Source organism: Toxorhynchites rutilus, chromosome 3 (assembly GCF_029784135.1).
Source record: "Toxorhynchites rutilus septentrionalis strain SRP chromosome 3, ASM2978413v1, whole genome shotgun sequence".
Classification (NCBI taxonomy): Eukaryota; Metazoa; Arthropoda; class Insecta; order Diptera; family Culicidae; genus Toxorhynchites; species Toxorhynchites rutilus.
The window spans coordinates 158,376,342-158,394,842 of record NC_073746.1 but is presented as its reverse complement, the minus strand read 5'-3'; the positions used below and the strand labels follow the sequence as shown (position 1 = coordinate 158,394,842).

The following is an 18,501-nucleotide window of genomic DNA, read 5'->3' as shown; positions in this document are numbered from 1 at the left end:
TAATAAGAAAACGTGGATGTGATAACGAAAAATAAATTTTGGGCGGGACGAAGTTTGCCGGGTCAGCTAGTCGACATATAAAATTGAGGCCAATGAGCTGGTCGTTTTTTGGAAAAATATTACACTTGGAATATTTGGATTCTTGTCACATAGATCTAGTCTAGTTGCACAGGAATATTGAACTTAGACTGAAAACAAGTTAAATTTGGAAAAACATAACTCAAAAACGAAATAAGATATATCTTTGATTTTTTTTATATATTATGTTAAAAGATCTCAGCTTTTAAGAAAAAATATTAAAAAAATAGAGCCCTCTATCTTTAACCGAGAAAACTATGAAAAACTAACACAATTAATAATCGCGAAAACGAAAATCCGATATTTCCGAAATTGCAATATTTTTTCAAAGAAGACTATATCATTGGCTTCAATTTTATATGTCGATCATCTGAATCGGTCGAGTTGTTCAAAAGTTATATATATTTTTTTTAAATGCCTTCTTTGGAAAAAGGTAAGAAAAACCGAAGGATTGTCATTAAAATTAATATCAATAATAAAGAGTAAATTCATGACGCTTCTAAGATTGCGAAATAAATATAAGCAAATATAATTCACCTCCTTCAAACACATTCTTTAAAATGGAGGATGTATGACTGCCTAATTCAATTAATCTGATGAGATAGGACGCGGACGGGGGAACTTTTAATTCGAATGATTTGCGGAAAACTTCACGCATCTTCCCAATTTACTTGGTTGGCTTACGCAGAGTAAAAAAAATTATCGAGCAGTTTCAAACAACAGCGTCTTTGCAAGGAGCAGAATCTGATTTATAGCCTCGAAAGCTGCCTAAATAAAATATCGGAAAACTGCTCCTGGCAGTAAACTCGTAACACTTTAAGAAAACGACCGCGTTAGGCTGGTGTGAGAGCGCAAAAAAAAGTGTTATAAATTATCTACGAAGTATCCTCCGAAAACCACACATGAATCGTTATTATTTATGACAACTTTTCTTGGCTCTCTCAGCTTTTCTGTGTCGTGTTTGGGCTCCTCCCAGGGATGCGGCATAAAATTTACGACGAGCAATGCCATTTTTTTTGTTTATTGGCCTGACTCTGCGTGGTCGAAATTGCTCGAGAGCATAAATGTGCTCAATATCCTTGAAGTATGCTGCCAAAGCTGTCTCTAGTGCTAGTCGATGAAGACTTTGAGGTTTTCTAGGCTAATGTTGTAAAATCTCATAAATAAATCAAACCGTTGGGATCGTCGTCGTAAAACGTTACGGTTATAGGTTCCATCCTGCGGAGTCAGGGTCGTCTGGTCGATGCTTTTTGATAGTTTTTTGTAGGATATTAGTCAGAAGTACAACAGTTTGGAAATGAATTGAAAGAAATTTGATATTCTGGACATCTAACATAAACGTTGTTCAAAACATTCGGTTTAGAAAGGATTATAATTGAGCTTTCGCGCAGGAATTCAGAATCTGCATAAAAATTGAAGGTGGAGTGGAACTTTATGCTCAATTCAGTGTTGCCACACGTACACATTTATCTGGAAAGGTACAGATTTTTTTCGTTATTTTTGGTACAGATTCTTTACGGTACAGAGTACAGATTTTCATCAAAAAGTATAGATTGGTACAGATTTTTTCAGCGTGTGAAATTTCTTACATTTAAACAATGCAACATCAAGGTACAAGACGACTTTTACGCCGCAGTATCGCAATCTAACAATCTAGATTCCGAAAAACTATGTATAAGCATCACCAAACACACGAATGACTTGCAAATGTAAATGTAGTGTTTGTAGAAAATAAATGAGTATTTTTTCATGCTAAAAAAATAGATTTTTCTCTATAACGTATATTTTCGATGATACAGATTTTTGGATGAAAAAGTACAGATGAGAAAGATTTTTAACCCCTTTGGTACAGATTCAAATGTGACAACACTGCACAATGGTCCAGGAGATGTATTTAAGTGGAAATTAGCATTTAAAGCTCAACAGACTTTTAGAGCTAACTAATCCAAATATTTTGCTATGCAGAACTTGTCATTATCTCAACTTCACTCAAAGCTATTGATATTTCTTCCCAAAAAATACGCTCTCTTCAATTGTTTGTCATTCTTTCTGGGGCAAACATAAACAAAGTTTATTGGCGGTATTTGAAAGATCGTTTTATGATCTACGCGATGTGTGATTTTCAGCACTGTTATTTTTTGTGTTTGAGTAAATTGAAAATGAAATCATGAGTTTTTGAGTAAAAAACATCAATAACTTTAAGTAGGATTAAGAAATTGACAAGTTCTGCATCGCAAAATGTTGGAATTGATAAGCTCTAAAAGTCGTACGAAGACAGTTTTGATATAGAATTTGAAATATAAAAGTTAAAGCAAAAAAACAGTTTCTTCATGGTCACCCTAATGAGTATTTTTTCATTTTTTTTTTCATTTTTTAATTCACTCAAACACAAAAAATAACATAGTTTTGAAAATCACATATTATATAGAGTGAAATTTGTTCTTTCAAATTCCGTCAACAAACATTTTTTTTTATGTTTGCCCCAGAAAGAATGACAAACAATTGAAGAGAGCGTATTTTTTGGGAAGAAATATCAAAAGCTTTGAGTGAAGTTGAGATAATGACAAGTTCTGCATAGCAAAATATTTGTATAAGTTAGCTCTAAAAGTCTGTTGAGCTCTAAATGCTAATTTCCACTTAAATACATCTCCTGGACCATTGTGCAGTGTTGTCACATTTTAATCTGTACCAAAGGGGTTAAAAATATTTCTCATCTGTACTTTTTCTTCCAAAATCTGTATCATCGAAAATATTCGTTATAGAGAAAAATCTATTTTTTCAGCATGAAAAAATACTTATTACACTCAATACTCAATACACATTCAAATAACTGGGACTACAACATTGTCGAACTATGTTTACCTCTATCTATAAAGATAAGAAAGTTAGATTTTTTATTTCGACAATTTTGGTCACCCAATTTTTGATAACATAAAAATGAGCGCTCTATCGTATGTCTGTAAATGTCGAGCTCTAAATGCTAATTTCCACTTAAATACATCTCCTGGACCATTGTGCACTGGTTCAAGTATCGCTTTTTCTATTACTTCAAGTATTTGAAGGTTGGAAACATGATTTCCGTTATGCTATTTCATAGCGGAAACTGTTACGAATGACAACAATAATTGTGATGATCGTTCTACATAAACATAACAATTTCAGAATTGTATGGATCTTATGTTCCAAGTGAGTACACTGCCCATACAACGTATTTATTTCTGTTTATTTCTGTCTCATCAATGACCTAGATTAATAACTGCTCACTGCTCTCTGCCTAATTAGTTTTTAGCTTTTAGTGCATTATCTGTATTATGTTGAATCATAATGAAATCACTCAAATAATTTCATTTACCAATATTAAGGGGGTTGCAAAAATAATAATCGACCATTTGGTGGCCGCGATCTTTATTGATTTATGTTGTTCATGTAGTGTGTTCTTAAAGTCAAGTCCATTCATTTGATACACATATCACAATCAAGAATTTTTTCGAGAAAATATGAAATCAGCCATTTTGTAGCGGAAGCCAAATTGGCTTTTTGATATTATGGAATACGCATGAAAAATTTGTTTGGCCATTTGGCCATTGCATTTTTTATAAATAACTATGTTCTACTAGTCAAGCCGTCTCATTTGATATCCATATTGTTAAGGGGTTGAGGAAAATATGTAGTCCACCATTTTGTAGAGGCCGCCATCTTGGATTTTCAAGATCATGGAAGTTTTATAATGACAGGAGAGATAGAAGTGTGTTTCAAATTTCAGATCATTCGGTCAACAGAAAGGGGGTCAAATATCTATTAATGTGGGACAACCCTACGTAACCCATTAACGACCAAGATGTAAAAAAATAATTTTTAACGAACGCCATTGGTATAATTTTGATTATTGGCGTTACAGAAACCCCAATCTTCAAGAATTATTTTTTTCGTCCTTCCGTTTTCCGGCAGATTTTTTATCAAATATAATTTTCTATATTTCTATATTTCTATACTTTCTATACTTTCTTTCTCGAGAACAATTAGTCTTAGGATAATAATGTCTGTATAATTTTTCATACAGAATTGCGTGTAAAATCATTTTTCCATATTTAATCAAATTCTAGGAATGAATATTTACATTTGCATGAGATTATCCATGCATCACTAGTCGTCATCTTAAAACAATTGAATCGGTGTTCTGATAAAAATAGACATGCAATTAGGTAGCTGGTTCAGAATATTTTAGGAGGTGATAGAGGATCATTTTTGATGAAAAATTGTACGCATATGGCCAACTCTCAACAAGGATATCGTTGAACTTTTCTTGGGCCTAATTTTATGTCTTGAACTGACTCTCATTTAGAAAGCACGCTACTTAGAATAATTATATGTTCATTCGAAAGATAAGGAAATTTTGCGTAAAATGCTACTTAGATAATCAATGCAGAATGGTCAATAAGCAGTCGAAAAAATAAATTAATAGAAAATATTTTTAATACGCTATTAGTACTCTCTGAAAATTCCCTGAACTATTGCGAAAAAGGTTTCGTATTACGCTGGCGACTAAAAGTGAATAGAGTGTGTAAATTACACAACACTTCATGTGACCGATCGTATTTCGATGTGGGCAAAGAACTACACTTGATAATAAAAATAAAAGAGCAAAATGCGACATCGAAAGTTTAGAGTGATTTTATGAGTTTAAGATTGAAGAAGAATTTTTCATTTGATAGAGAATACCTCTGTAGTAAATATTTTTACTGAAACTTTCTCTGAATCAAATGGAAGCGAAATAATCAGGTTGATTGAGTTGTTATTGGGAATACATTTTTTACATATAGAAGCTTTGAAAGCCAACCAAAAAGGCTTTATATTTTCTTGAAACTCTTTTTAATTGATAAAAGACGGGTGGATAATGTCGGGGACATAACCGGAGTGACGTAGGACTATACAAAGGGGACAGCTTTTGTTAAATATATATTTTAAATATATTGTTTTATTTTCTTATCCTACGTGAATACCTAGCTATCTACCTGAAAAATGGATTAGTTTACTGTTTACTCTTTATGAACATGTTGATGGTTCTGAAGAGAACCTTTGGTGTTGTGTTTTTGTTATCACTCGATATTCTCATCTTGTTCGGTTAAACCTTCCTGTTTAGCTATTGCGTTTGCCACTCGCCACAGCTTTCACAGTTGGAAAATTTCTTCCCATCCAGCTTGTGATATGTTGTTCAGTAAATTACATTTAATGCGACGTGCCGGAGAAACACTCAGTGTCGCATTGGAGGCGATTTTAACCTGTAATTGAACATTTCCGATGACACTGGTACAGTGTCGACTTTCAATGTGGGGTCATAATTTGGACCCCGAACTCTATGGTCACAAAAATGTCGCATTACAGGTCCATCCAATTATCTAAATGTCGAGCGATAAATTACTGTACTTTCAATCTAGAAGCAATTTAAGAATTGGTGAAAATTGAATAATCAGGAAAGTCCCCAACTAACAATAAGCTCAGAACAACTGCCAAATTCACATACTCATCAGATCCTGGCAAACAAATTATGAAAAAATCAATTTGTGTTTTATTATTATTTTGGATATTGTTTTAGAAAGCATTGAACTGTATTTCCTAAACTCTTTTTTGGAATGTTTAATCGCCCTGAAAAGCGCCTTGTTTTATGGAATGGTTCCAATTTAGAAAACTTAGTACTCGTGGTTTTGAAAAAAACCATTTCGAACGCCCTCGATGCCGCCTTGTTCTGGATTTACCACCAAAGCAGTGTGTATAAAGAACAAACTTTTTTCTTCTGCTACCTGATGCCGTTTTGCGATTGCGTTTGCCACTCGCCACTCGCTGCAACTGCCTGTTGTCTTGATGTCCACCGAATCGAATGTGTTCTGTTTCGAATGCGGGTTTTCTTATCGTCGCGAGCAGCTTTACCAGCTAACTCGATCACTTCGGCGGCCGAAACTATATAACGCCGGCTAGGTGGACTGGTGCACTGGTACTAACGCGCTCGGCCTAGCTACCCTTGCGGGGAACTCCAGATCAACACGGTTCGAGCGGGATTTTGCCTTTCCCTTCACTTTTCCTCCTTTACCATGTCCAGATATGGCTGCTTGGGTTGGTTTGTTGATGTGTTGTGATGCGAACCGATTGGGTGTACGGTTTGAATGAGAAAGCGTACTGGCTGGCTCGAGAATTACGCATGTGTGAGACTGCGACCAATGTTTCGTTAATTTTTTTTTCTTTTCCTTTCCAATTGTGCTTCATTCTATTTCGCTGCTGCTCTGGTTGCCCGTTTTGGTCGGTACGATTTGAGGAGCACAAAATGGACCAATCAAAAATGGGCACATAGTGCATTTGGACAATGCTTGATATTTCACAATTATTCAATTATTTATCTCAAGAAAAAAATGAAATGTTATTCGTTATGATAGATGCGTAGATATATTTCCTATCAATTGATGCGATCTATTGAGAAATGCTCGAGTTATAAGCGTTCCAAATCTTGCATTTTTTCCTACTTGTTCAGTGCCACCCCCTATATCTTGCGGTTAGACGTAGTCCTACGTCAAAAAAAATCTATGTATATAAAATCGTTTTGTTCGTTTTTGTGCGCTAAAAAAATTCGAAAAGTTCGGCACTAATGGATTATAACACAATATACAATCCACTTCAAAGATTGTTGCTGCTACTGCCAACGTCTTACGAAGCTTTAAGATATCCAGATGGAATAAGCACACTTCTGAAACAAAACTGTGAACGTAAATTAACCTTCTAGTATTGAATATTGAATATTGTGAGTATATTGAATATGTGTGATAGCAACACATTTTTTTGTAAGTGTTCGAAAATCGTGACCGGAATAAAAGTATCTGATAAGGATTTCAAATCCGTTCATTTTTATTCAATTGGCGTTGCTCAAGATATGTCTTCAGAATTGTGTAATTAATATCCGGATGCGGATTGTTCAACTGTATTTTGCATGTTTCCGTATTGGCAAATCAGATAGGCTTTATAACTTCGCAGGTAATAGAAAAACAAAGGATTACAAGTATTTCAAAATTAAACTCAAATGAAACAAATGCTTCGTTTTGCTACTCATTTCTCTGTCAAAAAACCTCATTGTGCCACAGCAAAGCGTGGCAGGGTACAGCTAGTAAAATTTGAAACAAAATAAACTTAAAAAGAATTAAAATTTATTTTATGCGCAATCATGCCATTTCCTAAATTATTCTAATAAAATAAGGAAAAATGTCCACGTGGACAACAGGGGGAGTGGTACTAAAATGTCCACGCTTGTCCACGGAGGGGGAGGGGGTAGTATAAAATCGTGCTTTTTCTGTCCACGTGGTATGTGGACGGCCCCTAAGTGGTAACTAATAAACTGAGCTATCATTTGATGCCAACACCTTACCACATGTAAGCTTTCCAAAGCCATGAAAAATTATCAAAGTTGCTGTTCGATTTTTCGAAAACATGGCCTAAAATGAGTGAAGCCTGTTAAGTTATGTATCGATCGCCTCAGGGACGGTATTGAAACGAATATTCCTATTAAACGGAAATTCAAATTGATATCTCACATAGTTTTGGTTCTAAAATTTATCTTACTCAAGGGATAAGTGAGTTTGTTTTTTCTAAGAGACACACTATATATTCACATCCTCAAATCCACTTGTCCAATTTCTAGAATAATTTCTCACTATACCACACCGCCTTGAACCATGCGTTTAATTTTTATTGAGCTGCATCTACATCTTCAAATAAATTCTCATTATTGGCGCAAAATGTTATGGAACGCTTGATGGCTGAAATAAAAAAAAACTGACACACCACCCGGAATGATTCACAATTTCCCAAATAAAGGCCAAGGTCGTTCGTGCGAACGTTTTTGTTTGTCAATATTGCCTTTGAAATGTAGAACACAATATGGAACGGGAAATAAAAGCACACAAAACCCTCGATGATATTTAAACTACCTATTCAACGCATTCTCTTCTATGGTTTGCCACCCTATTTTGTTTGAACGGAATCATCGCCGAAACATCGAAACGCATCCTTTGACAATGCGAACGCGCGCAGACACCGGTCAACAAAAAGCGAATCAAAGGCGAGACGGCGAGTCATCGAACGCTAAACGCACACAATTTGCGTGACATGTATTTGTTGGTTTCTCGCGTAAGAGTACGGGACAAGCATGTTGTCCTTCTTGTTCGAGTGCGAAATGCTTTCTCTGAAAGGAGCAATCCTTTCTCTTTCCATCCTTACAATAATCGGCCTGCACAATCGCCATTCTTTGTGCAATCGAACAACCGAAAGGTTAGATTCTTTTATTTCGATCGCGTTATTCTGTTCTAAGCTACAGTGAATTATAACAAAGTGATATTATCCTCGGGGTCAATTCAGAGTGGATTCTTTTATCAGGATCGATACGAAAATAAACAAATCGTATTGAACTCGTACTCGCAGGGCGACACTTGGTGAATGAATTCCGAGGCACGATGTCCGGGTCAGTGCGAGACCAGAGAGGACTCTGGATTGGAGGATTCGTTTGATCATCTGATCGGAGGAAACGGTTCCGTCTCACGGCAGCCGACCTCTGTCATTCTCGATGAGCACTGGGCGGACCAGATTTTGGTCGAAGGAGTTGATGAGTTTGGGTATGTGGTAATATTCGCCACAGGACAATGGTTGCCGAATGTCGGCAACCATTGTCCTGTGGTGTGTCAGTGTAGTGGTGGTGGTGAACGTTTCTTCTGGCACTTATGAAGGGGCAGCGGAGCAAAATGGTTCATCCAAAGCATGAATTTGAACCAATTGTTCGAAGTTGTTACTGTGATGTGCGTTGTCGTAATAATATCAACAAGATTATATAAAATATGTCCGAATTTATAATTTGCCTGTCGAAATCAAATTGTCTCCGGAAAGTGAAGAATACAGTTCAGTTCAAACATAGTTTTATTGATGGGCTGTGAACATATTCTCCCTTTCTTCCGCGCGACAAATTACGTGAGATGGCTCATGTCACGGTGTTTCCGAAAGCGAATGAAATTTTAAATCATGTCCTCATATGATATCGACACTGGTATCAAAATGAGCTGAAAAGTAAGGTGGCTTCCACAATACAGCGAGAAACTTTTCTATCTCACATTATCATGTGCCGCGCGGAATAAAGGGGATTGTCTCAAATTTTGTTTATCGAATTATGTCAACATATACCGACGTCACAATATGATTATATGAAATCAAATGAATAAAACATACTTTCTGCTCATGCAACTCATTTATGATCTTGTGATATGCGTTTCAGCGTCTTCATTCATCGCTTTTTGTCATTAAGATTTAATTTTTGCAAATGCAAACATGAACAATTCTCTATTTAATAATTTGTAAAGCAAATAATTTGCTTGCAGCTTGCTATTCAGTGCTGCTTCAGAGGAATTTCATGCAAACTCTACAGGCCGTTGGCAGCACCATCTGAGATAGAAGCGAAATGTTGCGGGTGTGAACACAGGGGTCTTTTGAGCAACTTTACATACTTGAAATATTCAAAAAAGAATTAGACTTTTTTGAAAGGGGTAAACATTTTTTCTTGATTTTTAACAAAAAAAAATATTACTCAAAAACTATAATGCCAACAAAATTCGAGTCAGAAGATGAAATGTAGGAAATTATTTAAATTTTAATAATAAAAATATCATCTTAAAAAAAATCGCTGAAAAAAAATATTATTTTAAAAACTAGAATTCATTTCTCTCAAGAAACGTATTTTTTTTTAAATTTCCAAAAAAAATATGAATCAAAGATAGGCGTTTTTACAGAGAAAAAGTTTTTCTAACAACTTTTCCGTGTTTTCTCTGAAAAAATCACAACTAATCCTGATTTTGTTTATAGGCAAGATAGTGATATTGTGTATTTGACAAAGTTTTAGATCTTATTAAAATAGAAACATCCGTCGAAGACGTTTACTTTCTATCTTTTATAGTTTCAAGAATATATGGCATTTTTATATGGAGACCCCTGGAAAACTAATGTTTTATTCGTTACATTTTTGTGTGTAAATTTTCGAGTTTGACATGTTTCTGAATAGAAAAAATTTACCAGAGCATGTGAACCGCGATAATTTATGCATTCAAATGTTTCGAATTGAACTTTAATAGTAATTTTTCAAAGAAAAACATGAAAAAGTTGTTGTTTGAAAAATTTTTTCTCTGTAAAAATGACCATCTTCCGACGTATGGGTGACTTGTTGGAAATTGTATGGACTATTCATATCTATTTTTTCAGAATTAAAAAAAATGTTTTCGGGGATAATGATTTTTAATTTTCAAATTTTTTTTTTCATAAAATTTTTCAAAAATTTGCTTGATATTTATATGAAAATTTTTTATACATGAATAATTCTCTACATTTCATTCTTCCAACGTTTTGTAGATCTTATGGTTTTTAGAGTAAGATTTTTCGAATAAAGCGAAAAGAAAACTCAAAATTTCAAACAAATTCTCACAAAATCTATCAGACCTACAAAATTTTAGTCAAAAAATGAAATGTACGAGGTTATTCATGTATTCATAAGAAAATATCGAGCAATTTTTTGAATACATAATCAATTGAAAAAACATATTTTGCAAAATAATTTTTCTTGAAAACATGTTTTTTTTTTATTCTGACAAAATAGATATGAATAGCCTTTACAATTTCCAACAAGTCGTCAAAACATAGGAAGATGGGGAAAGGTTCTTCGAATAACAGCTTTTTCATGTTTTCCTTTGAGAAAAATATAGGAGGTTGTGTTCAAGACACGACCGCATTGTTGAGAACTACGCTGTAATTTAATTCAAGTCGCTTGTTAATAACTGCGGATATTATTCTATAATGCTACGAAAATTTTGAAATAACCATTCTACCAGTTTGGTCGCACTGAAATGTTTTTTTTTATTATCATTTGACGATAATTGTTTGATGAATCATTCTTGTGCTCGCAGAACAATACATACTCGATATAAACGCAGTTGTCATCCTTAGAGGAGAATGTTTTGCTGATGGCAAGCGAAACCAAATCACATACAAAATTTCAGAACGTCATTTGCTTTCTTGGTGACTAAATAAACTAAATAAACTCTATCTGATAATCTCAACAACCTCGAAAAGAGTAGCACTGCTTCATTATGATCAAGATTAGCGCAAATACGAGTCCTAGTCCCTTCCGCTATCTCCCCTCCTTGTTTATATTTATCATAACGGCTGCATAATTTGCACCACCAAACGTCAATCACAGCATCAAAAAAATCCGATTGATGCATCGTGACAGGGCCAATGCACACGGGAGCAGATACAAATGGGATTTCAGCGTAGAGAAGATGCACTATTTTTACGTACGGTTTATAAAGCACGCACGTACGCACGCAAATATTCCACTTCGTTCTTCTTCTTTTCCTTTGTTCACGGAGACTTTACATCTTTATTGACAGCTCTGTTCGGGAAAGCACACAAATGGACAGAACAAATGTATGAGGAAATGGGAGTACTTCCAATTTTCATCAATTTAAACCATATAACGATTATGGGATTGTAATGTTTAGCATATCAAACAAATCTTAGAGAATTTCCGATTCGTTTGGTATGTAAATCGCCAAAATCCGTTCGCGGCAAAAATAGTTATTAACGTTAACTTTATTTCATAAAAACGTGACCTGTTTTCTGACTTGGCACCCTTAATGAAAGACGTAGTTCTACGTCAAAAAATACTTTTAATGTTTAATTCGTAACATTTGTATGTATAAATTATCGCGATTTACATGCTCTGCTAACTTTTTTCAATGCAGAAACATGTCAAGAACATGTCAAACGCGAGAATTTACACACAAAAATGTAACGGGTGAAACATTATTTTTTCAGGGGTCTCCATACAAAAATGCTCTATATTCCAGAAACTATAAAATATAGAAAGTTGACGTCTTGGACGAAAGTTTATATTTTAATAAGATCTGAAACTTTGTCGAATACACTATATCGCTATCTTGATTTTAAACAAAATTAGGATTAGTTGTAATTTTTTCTAAGAAAACAAGAATAAATTGTTGTTAGAATAACTTTTTCGCTGTAAAAGTGCCCATCTCTCAATGTATGGACAATAGGTTGCCAATGAATGTATGGGAAAAAATCGACCCTAAAATTTCAAAAAGTTACCCTATACTAAATGTTTACCACCTCGAAAAAACACCCTTTGCCAAATATCAGCTCAATCGGAACTAAGGGAGAGTGGCGCAAAGCGGTCAAAGTTTGAGGAAATCGGGGTTTTCGAAAAAAATAAATTATTCCAAATGTCTTAAAAATGCATGAAACGTCGAGATCGTCTCGAAAAAAAATTCTTGTCAGAAATCGACACTCTGGGTTTTATTTGACGTAGGACTACGTCTTTCATTTCTATACCGGGGTGTAAAATCAAAGTTTCGAAAACGAAAGCGTTACGCCGGAGACCGAGATTTTGAGCGTTAATAGCTCCTAAACAACTGAACGAAATGGTATGATAAACACTTCATTCGAAAGATAAAATGTCTACGCGTTCTATACTTGTTACTTTTTGATCCAAAAACTTGTTTCAATAGTCTTAAAATTGCTTTCAAAACAGGCTATTGAAATCACCAATCGGTATATAAGCGAGCGCCGCTCGGAAATCCACTCAGTTCTAATTGAACAGCGATTGGAGCATGTTGTCGCTGTTGTGGTGAAGCTCTTCGTTTATCATGAAAGCGCTGATGAACGGTGTCACCAAGAGCCTGTTTGTGCACCTTAGGCTAGACATGAATCCATCAGGAGGAGAGTGATGCCACAAACGGTTCCCCGGGAAGATCTCGAGGCAGCCGCTACACACACACACACACACACACATACACGCGCGGAATTCTTTCCGTTTGGATGCCATTCAGCATCGTGAAAGATCCGGAAAATAATCTGCCAGTTCCTCTGGGAATTTAAAAATACATTCATGTAAAAGAGTTTATTTGAATGTTTTCTATTCATGTAACACTGTGATCAAATATATTTCAATCAAGTACTATTAACAGATGGTTATCGAGTTAGCATAAACCACTGGTGGGCTTCCAATATCGAGGAAAATGTGGAAATATCTAATCGTTACTGAAAATAATCTGCCAGTTCCTCTGGGAATTTAAAATTACATTCATGTGAAAGAGTTTATTTTAATGTTTTCTATCCATGTAACACTGTGACCAAATACATTTGGTTTTGTGATTTTTCAATCAATCGCAATTAACAGGATAGCTTCTGAAGATTATTTTTCCCCATCAGTAGGATATTTCCGTATCCAATATTGTATGCGCCCGCAATCGATTCTTGCTCTGTCGCCGAAAGTTCCGAGCTCAGAGAGTTCATTCCCCTCTAGTTTGCCTTCCAAATTGCCATCGTAAACCACACCTTCTCTCGATTCAATCACACACGAAAAGCATACTTAAGCGATATTCTGGTGGTGAGACATATTCATTTTTCGTGAGGACATCGACAAGACAACATCGTTGCCTAACGTGCTGGAGGAGGTGGACGGCGAAGGATCGACACATACACGCGCAGAATTCTTTCCGTTTGGATGCCATTCAGCATCGTGAAAGTTCCGGAAAGATCTAATCATTGCTGGGAAATAATCAGCCAGTTCCTCTGGGAATTTAAAAATACATTCATGTGAAAGAGTTTATTTGAATGTTTTCTATTCATGTAACACTGTGACCAAATATGTTTCAAGCAAGTGCTATTAACAGATGGTTATCGAGTTAGCATAAACCACTGGTGGGCTTCCAGTATCGAGGAAAATGTGGAAATATCTAATCGTTACTGAAAATAATCAGCCAGTTCCTCTGGGAATTTAAAATTACATTCATGTGAAAGAGTTTATTTTAATGTTTTCTATCCATAAAATATCCATATAATACATTTGGGTTTGTGATTTGTCAATCAAGTACAGTTAGCAGGTTAGCTTCTGAAGATAATTCTTCAGAACAAGGTTTTTCGTATCCTATATTGGATGCAAAAACCTTGTGCCTCCAACGTAACGCTCTCGTTTTCGAAGTCTCCCAAATATTCATTTATTCATTCATTCAGAATGGATTTAGATTCAACTTCAAACAAATGATCTCTAAATCAACGATAGTCCTACGTCACCCTTGCGGTTATACCATAGATATAACCCACTTCCTGTTTTCGGAGTACGAGACGAAACGTATGGTTTTAAGTGCCAATAAAAATAATTATCTCGATTTTTCATTCGGAACTTGCTGCGAAATGTTGATTTGCACGAAAATATACCCTATGCAAAATATTAGCTAATTCGAACTTCATTTATTAGTATTGCAGACGTTAAAATTTAAGTTTTTTGAAAACCGAAAAATCACCGAAAATCAGGGTTTTCAACAATTTTTTTTTATGCCAAATGTCTTAGAATTGCATGGCACATCAAGATTTACAGTTATTTCAATTTTTTTTTGTTAAAAATCAACCTTTCAGACGGAAAAACGGAAAAAAAATTTTTTTCTAGATAACAGTAAATCTCGACGAGTAATGTAAGTTTAAGACATTTGGCATCACCATTTTTTTAAAAAACCCCGATTTTCGGTGATCTGAAAAAAATTAATAAATTTTTACGTTTGTGTCACTAATAAATAAAGTTCGAATGAGCTAATATTTTGCAAAGGGTAGGGTAACACGGGGTGAGTTGGACATATGGGGTGATTTGGACCACCCGTTTATCTAAAATAGTACGGCTCAACTTGGATTTTTTCAAATGTCATCTCCTTCTATTGTTGAACCGTATGTACCTAACGTGAAATTCGGCAGGTGGAATGAAACGGGAGCATGAACACAACAAGCACTTTGATTGTCAAAAAATGTGAGTTTTCAGATCTTGGTTTCAAGGTTTTTTTCCCGCTGATTGAACAAACTTTTCGTGTATTGTGCAGTAAAGTTCTGTTCGTCTACAGAAGAGAACAATTTGATGCAGCGAAACTGTCAGTTTGATAACAATAAATGGAATTAATTGCATTTTATTTTTTGCATGTTGTGTGGGGTGACATGGACACGTTTCTGTGGGGTGAATTGGTCCTACAGGTTTGAGGCTTTTCTTTGGTCTAATTGTTTCCAGATGCCGCTGAATTACAAAAAAGGATGGACAGGCAACGTTGAAAGAAGGGAGAGCTTGGAAGAGCAACGCAGGCCATCAAGAACGGATTTTCATTGACCAAGCATCGAAAGTGTTTGAAAATGCTCAAAAAACATTGAAAAGATCCATGCAGAATTCGAGATGGTCTCAATCCAATTTTTCTGGTCTGGACCTGGTATCGATCCCAGAACACTGTTACTGATTGTAACATTATCCCAAAATACTCTACATAAACATAATGTTTTTTCCGATTAAACACACACTGGACCAAATCACCCCACAGACGGTCCAAATCACCCCGCATCAAATTTTAATGTCCAAAAATCATCTCTTTTATTTTATGATATATTTGGTAATTTGATGCTTGATATGATGATTAAACATTATTGATTGAGAGAAAACAAGCGTAGCTCAGTGTTCAATGTTACATTTTTTATTTAGACCGTATTGGTTTGGAAATATTAGGCGATTTGCTTAGGTGGTCCAAATTCCCCCCTCTTCCCCTATATTATCGTGCAAATCAACATTTCGCAGCAAGTTCCGAATGAAAAATCGAGTCGTTGTTCGACAAAAAAATAATTTTTGAAATGACACTAGATCTCGACGTTTTAGCAATTATAAAACATTTGGCATCAAAAATTTTTGACGTGGGACTACGTCTAACCGGAATATATGGGGGGTAAAATGAAAACATAAACACTGAACATGCAGGAAAAAATGCAAGATTTCGAATGCTTATAACTCGAACATTTTCTACTGGATCGGAAAGATGTTTACATCAATTGATAGGGAATATTTCTACGCATCTATCGCAATTAATAAAATGTCATTTTGCATTAGATAAATAATTGAATAATTGTAAAATGTAAAGCGTTATCTAAACGCCCTAACTGCCTCTTTTTGATTGGCCCGATTTACGGTTTCCCCAACACAGACTTCAAAACCAAGCAGCGTTGGGGAAATCGGAATTGAAAATACATGAAAGTAGGGGGACTTTTGTTCTCTCCGAAATATGTTCCCTAACACAGACTTCAAAACCAAGCAGCATTGGCGAAATCGACATTGCAAATACATGAAAGTAGGGGCAGCTACTTAACGCACCGAAATGCGTTTCCCTAACGCAGACTTCAAGTCCAAGGAGCGTGGGAAAGTTAGCATTGCAAATACATGCAATTCGGGGGCATTTTTGTTCCGACTGAAATGTGTTTCCCTACCACAGACTTCAAATCCATGGAGCGAGGGAAAATTGGCATTGCTAATACATGCAAGTCGAGGGCAATTTGTTCCGACTAAAATATGTTTCCCCAACACAGGCTTCAGAAACAAGGTGTCCAGGGAAATTGGTATTGCAAATTCATGCAGGTCGGGAGTATTTTTGTTCCGACTGAAATCTGATTACCTATAAAGACTTCTAAACCAAGGTGTCTGGGGAAATCGCCATTGTAAATACATGCAAACTGCAATCAATACATACAAATGGTTACTAAGCTAAGATAGTCCCACGTCAACCTTGCGGTTATATCATAGATATAACCCACCCATTTTTTCCGAAAACTCTGATTTCCTTTTCTCCCCCCTTGGGTGATTTTTTGATTTTCAAAAAACTCATACTTTGACCGCTTTGCGCCACTCTCTCTTAAGTTCGATTGAGCTCATATTTGGCATAGGGTGTTTTTTCGAGGTGGTAAACATTTTTTATGGGGTAACTTTTTGAAATAAGAGATGACCATTTTCATTGACATCTTCAAAAAAATTTGGGCATTTTTTTTAAACAATTTCCTACATTTCATCCTTTGATTAGATTTTTGTAGGTATTACAATTTTTAAGTTATATTTTTTTGTAAAAAATTAAGAATTTTGTTTGCCCTTTTCAAAAAGTAGTCTAATTCATTTTTGAATATTTCAAGTATGCAAAGTTGCTTAAAAGACACACACCACAACGTTTCGTTGCTATCTGAGATGGTGCTGCCCAGGTATGGGCAAAATCGCGTCAAAATTCGTCCAACAACACTCATTCACAGATAAACCTCACCCTTCTATTCTCCGTTTATGCCTCACTTTATTTGAGACAGAAAATATTCCCCTATCATCTTCGCAAAGTTCATACTCGAGTTAAACGAAAAAATACGGTCTCGATTCCGCTCATCTATTCTCAGAGAATTTTGCATTCTCTCATTTGCCTCTCGGAATGACGTTAGATGGTGATAGAATCAAATCGGAAACTTGTGCTTGAGCTAGCGAGTGTCTTTGTAAAATCATTCGTTTTTCACTCGATGAGCAATCATTGAGCCTCTATCGTGGCATTAAAACAAAGGTAGATAGTTGAAATCGAGTTGTTTCCTGTGCACTATTGCAATGACATTTTTTGACGTAGAACTACGTCTTTCAGGAAGGGTGCCAAATCAGAAAACAGGTCACATTTTTATGAAATAAAGTTAACCCTAACAACTATTTTCACTGTGAACGAATTCTCATGATGTGCATACCAATCGAATCGGAAATCCTCTAAGATTTGTTTGATATGCTATACATCACAATTCGCTAATCTCTAAACGGTTTGAATTCATGAAAACTGGAAGAACTTCCTTTTTTCCCATACATTCGTTTTGCCGATTTGTGTGCTAACCCTACCCGTATTTCGAATGCTTATAACTCGAACATTTCTTTACAGATCGGAAAGATGTGTCCATCAATTGATAGGAAGTATTTCTACGCGTCTATCACAATTAATAAAATGTTATTTTTCATGAGATGAACAATTAGGGGGAATTAGGGGAATAACTGTAAAATGTTAAGCGTTATCTAAACGCCCTAACTGCCAAGTTTTGATTGGCCCGATTTACGGTTTCCCCAAACAAAGACTTCAAAATCGGTGTACCTGTGGAAATCCGCATTGCAAATATACATGCAAGTCGGGGGTATTTTTGTTCCCACCGAGCTGTGTGTTTCCCTGACACCGACTTCTAAATCAATTTGCCTGGGGGAATCCGCTTTGTCAAAACATGCAAGTCGGGAGTATTTTCCACACTGAGATGTGTTTCTCTAACACGGACTTCAAAACTAATGTGCCTGAGGGAATCCGCTTTGCAAATACATGCAAATCGGGAGTAATTTTTGGTGTTGAGTATAATTTCAGAGGGAAATGTAAAACACAATGATCGTTTTACAATTTTTCCGTTCAAATATTTTGGTAGTCCTAGGCATCATATCAAACGTAAAAGGACGTTCATCAAATTTATTTGTAACGAAGAACATAATCTATTACA

At 35.5% G+C, this 18,501-nt stretch overlaps 1 protein-coding gene across 1 annotated transcript in view; it reads left to right on the top strand.

The window, feature by feature from the left end:
• Positions 1-8,356: 8,356 nt before the first annotated feature.
• Positions 8,357-18,501, top strand: part of LOC129779434 (transcription factor SOX-3) — a 74,103-nt gene continuing 63,958 nt past the window's right edge. The window contains exon 1 of the mRNA XM_055786911.1: positions 8,357-8,726. Within this exon, the coding sequence (XP_055642886.1) occupies positions 8,551-8,726 (176 nt within the window). The 5' untranslated portion in view covers positions 8,357-8,550. The remainder of the gene's footprint in view (positions 8,727-18,501) is intronic.